The sequence below is a fragment of the Limulus polyphemus genome, unplaced genomic scaffold (genome assembly GCF_000517525.1).
Source record: "Limulus polyphemus unplaced genomic scaffold, Limulus_polyphemus-2.1.2 Scaffold3565, whole genome shotgun sequence".
Taxonomy (NCBI): Eukaryota; Metazoa; Arthropoda; class Merostomata; order Xiphosura; family Limulidae; genus Limulus; species Limulus polyphemus.
Genome location: NW_013669175.1, coordinates 10,141 through 13,798, shown reverse-complemented (window position 1 = coordinate 13,798; position 3,658 = coordinate 10,141). Strand labels below are relative to the sequence as shown.

Genomic DNA, 3,658 nt, shown 5'->3' with positions numbered 1-3,658 from the left:
CCTCGTGTAGCTTTGCGCGAAATTCAAAAAACAAACGAAACAGCGAAAGAAGGGCTGTTTTGAATAGTTAATTTTTAACCACCCTGTTTTCTCCAAATAGATATTTATATTATTATTTTGGATCAATTTAGAGTGGAAATTATAAGCCTAATAGTTTTTTTTTTAAATGAGATTTGTTTTATGATAGGCGGATTGGATGCAATTTTTACCATTAGCTTTAGGCAATGATCACGTGCTTCTTCGAGTCTGGCCGAGTCACCGCGTCTGGGAGATGTAAATTAAACAGTTTGGTTGAAATTTTCCGCCGAATAATTTCTGAGTAAAATCTATCCGAATTCAGTTACGCAGCACAGTTGTAGAGCTAAGCCTCTACTTTGCAGACCGTTATGCCTAATATTTTGTGTAGCGTTGTGGCATAATAAGTTAAACCGTTCGCTCCGGATTTGGTGATGAAAGTATAACTAAGGCAATACAAACTTGTTGCATTGTGGCTAAATTGTAAATAGCGTTCTTATGTTTGTTTAAACTGATAAATTTGTTGAATTTAATGACAAAACTTGCTTTTTCTCTTATCGCGGAACTGACGTTATAACTTGTGCACCGGATGTAGATGTAAAAATTCGAAATTAATCTCTCAGACGATTACCGTTTTCGAAAAATTTAAAAGTAATGAAAGATTTCAACATAAAGATATTAGGCCTAACACGAACACGCTGCAAATAACTGTTGGCGCAATGATGATACTATTGACCGCCTGACATCTATGTCGCGATTTGTGAACCCATGGCGAGTGAATCTACCTGATTTGTCATTCGAATGGAGTAGACTTAAAAGGTAATCTTCAAACTGAAGCTAAAGAGGGTAAACGTTTTTAATGTGGTTATCCCATAATTGTTGTTGTTTCCGTGATAGTTTTGGATAATTTGGAACAAAATGTTTTACTTTTAGGCATTTTAGTACCACTAGTACTAATAACTATTAGGCCACTTCTTATTGATAAAATGAAGTAAATATAATTTATCGCATAGGCGACAAAGATTCATAAATTAAAAAAATAGTTACGAAATCATCAAGTATTGTATATATAGATACAAACACACACACACACGTATATATATATATTTAGAGTTAGCGAATTCAACAATTGCGGCCGCAACATTTTGAGCGCTGATTATAAACTTTCTTTGCAAAGCTACATCTTTTACAATTATAACATACAATTCATAAAAATGAAATGAATAAGTAAAAAAGATGAGAAAATACAGATTTTCCTAAAATATACAAAGAACATTTGGACCAACCTAGCATTCAAATGTTAATACCTGTGGTGGGCACAACACAGATAACTGTGTGGCTTTGTGCTTGACAAACAAGTCAACAAATACGACTTTCAACATAAAACAATCACTTACAATGCTATTGAATGTGTAATTTGTAAAAGGTTCAATAGTTTACAGAATGGACAAACAGGCCACTGATTGGGTGATCCAGCACGTGCACATTTAAACCATATTAAACTGCAAAACCATGATACCCCTATAGGCAAACATTTCACCAACACCAGCCATACAGTTGAGGACTTTTTGATTCTGAGGCTTATAGTTAGTTATACGTGATTCAACAGGCATTCAGGAAAGACAACGACTGGTAGTTAGAACTGAAATTAATGTAACGTCCGGGAACCTTACAAACATCTGGTTAAAATGTTGTTTTTTCGCCAGTTTATTGTGATTTGTTGAGGTGTAAGTTATTAAATAGCTGACATTCCACATATTCATAAACAACTGTAAAAATACACATGAAACAACCCTGTTCTTCAGGACTAGAAATAATGAAACAAAATTAGATTCACTTGAGGGACACTATCAGGAAGATTACATTCCCTCATGTAAAGTTGTATTTCCTCATGAATTGGTTTTCTACTTAATCTATACAATAGGTTCACTTTCATTGGAATATGGATGGGCCATGCATTCCTAATCGGCAAAGCCAATTAAAAAGATGAAATTCCTCGAGAATGTAATATTTCGATCCCTGTTCTTTAGTTTTAAAACTCCTAAACATTACTTTTATTACATAAAACGTGTTAAATTTTTATCCTGCTAATATTTAAGTACACACACACACACACAGTAGCCTATTTTAATTTTTTTACAGAAGTGTATTATTGATTATTGATTTATCAATTATAAATCATACGTCTTTATTAATCATGTGTACAAACAGAAAAGTTTATATGTTTGGTTTACCCTACAGCGTGGAGATCTTTGTAAATTGAATATGTTGTTTTCCAGATAGTTTCTCTATGTGAGAAGCTTTAAAACAACAACAGTATCTGCTACATTCCCTTCAAAATAACTAAATCTAGTAACATCAGCAACTGAAAATATGATCAGTGCTAACAAATAACCCACAACAGCTAAGGATCTCATGAAAATGAACCTAGAACTCCTACTTTTTATCTTCCTCAAAATTCACTTGAATTGTGTACTAGTAGAAATAAACACACAGAAAACTGAAACTCGAAAGAATTAATTTCATGTATTGTTTTTGCAAGTTTTGAAAAAATGTGTTACCATTTAAATTTTTGTAGTCTGCAAGAGAAGAATTACTTGGACATGTGATTGGTTGTACTGTATTAATAATGGTAACATTTTTCTAAAATTCAAAGTTAACTTCACATGTTAGTATATTTAATGGTTTGTGCTGGCAAAGCGTGATCTGTGGATTGGTGGTTTGTGTCACATTACATCACAAAAAGGCTGATAATAATTATTATTAAGAACTCGTTCTTTATTGCCCCTTTTATGGGTTTCTGATAAGGAGATAATAGCACACCTACCACACAGTTATAAAAATATGTTGATATTATAGTATTGATTGATGTATATTCTTTTATCTTAGAATTTTGGAATCAGACTCAAAGTCTTTAAATTTGATACACACACACTCCCGAAAATCATCTGATGCTAGTCTAGTCTCTGTTCAGTCTTCCCAAAGTTGTCATGGTATGGCACCAGAGGATGAGCAACTGGAAGAAGATGTTTGGTTTATCTGGGGGAGAATAGTCAATGATTGGGAGAACCACATAAAGAAGAAAAATTTGTTTGTTAAAGTAAGTGATATTGTAACGTTTTCTTGTCTTGTAGCTACTTATAATTAGATGTGTTACTTCGTATTCCATAATACTTTAAAATTACTCCTGTGTATATATAATGTTTTTAAAAGGGAGTGAAATAAAAGTGATTTATTCTCATAATGATGTTATTTTGTATCTCTCTTTACTCGCTGTTTCCTTCCACATTTTTGATCAGAGGTTCGTGAAAATTGGCCATGATAGAGACGCGAATCGTGGAAGTGTTCTAATGGGGTTAAATTTTTGAATTACCTCCTTGATGTAGTAACCCTGGGCTTAATGTTGATAAGTGTTTATTACAAGCCAATAGCAAATATCTAATTGATTTGATATTGAGAGGGAAAGCGATGCATTATGATATAGAAATGGAGATAGTTAGTGTTAGGATATTGGTGTTACTCTTAAGCATGATTGTTGAGAAGAATTGCATATATTATGTTTAATAATGGCTGGAGACTTCTAGAATGGGTAATGAAGAAAAACTTTAATATAAGTTTAACATAACAGCAAATGTACAACGTT

The 3,658-nt window shown here is 32.8% G+C and overlaps 1 protein-coding gene across 1 annotated transcript in view; it reads left to right on the top strand.

Annotated features, from left to right (window-relative positions):
- Positions 1 to 3,658, top strand: part of LOC106469596 (ecotropic viral integration site 5 protein-like) — a 37,468-nt gene that overhangs the window by 23,877 nt on the left and 9,933 nt on the right. Inside the window, exon 3 of the mRNA XM_022398171.1 lies at positions 2,905 to 3,115. Coding sequence (XP_022253879.1) covers positions 2,905 to 3,115 — 211 coding nt within the window. The remainder of the gene's footprint in view (positions 1 to 2,904; positions 3,116 to 3,658) is intronic.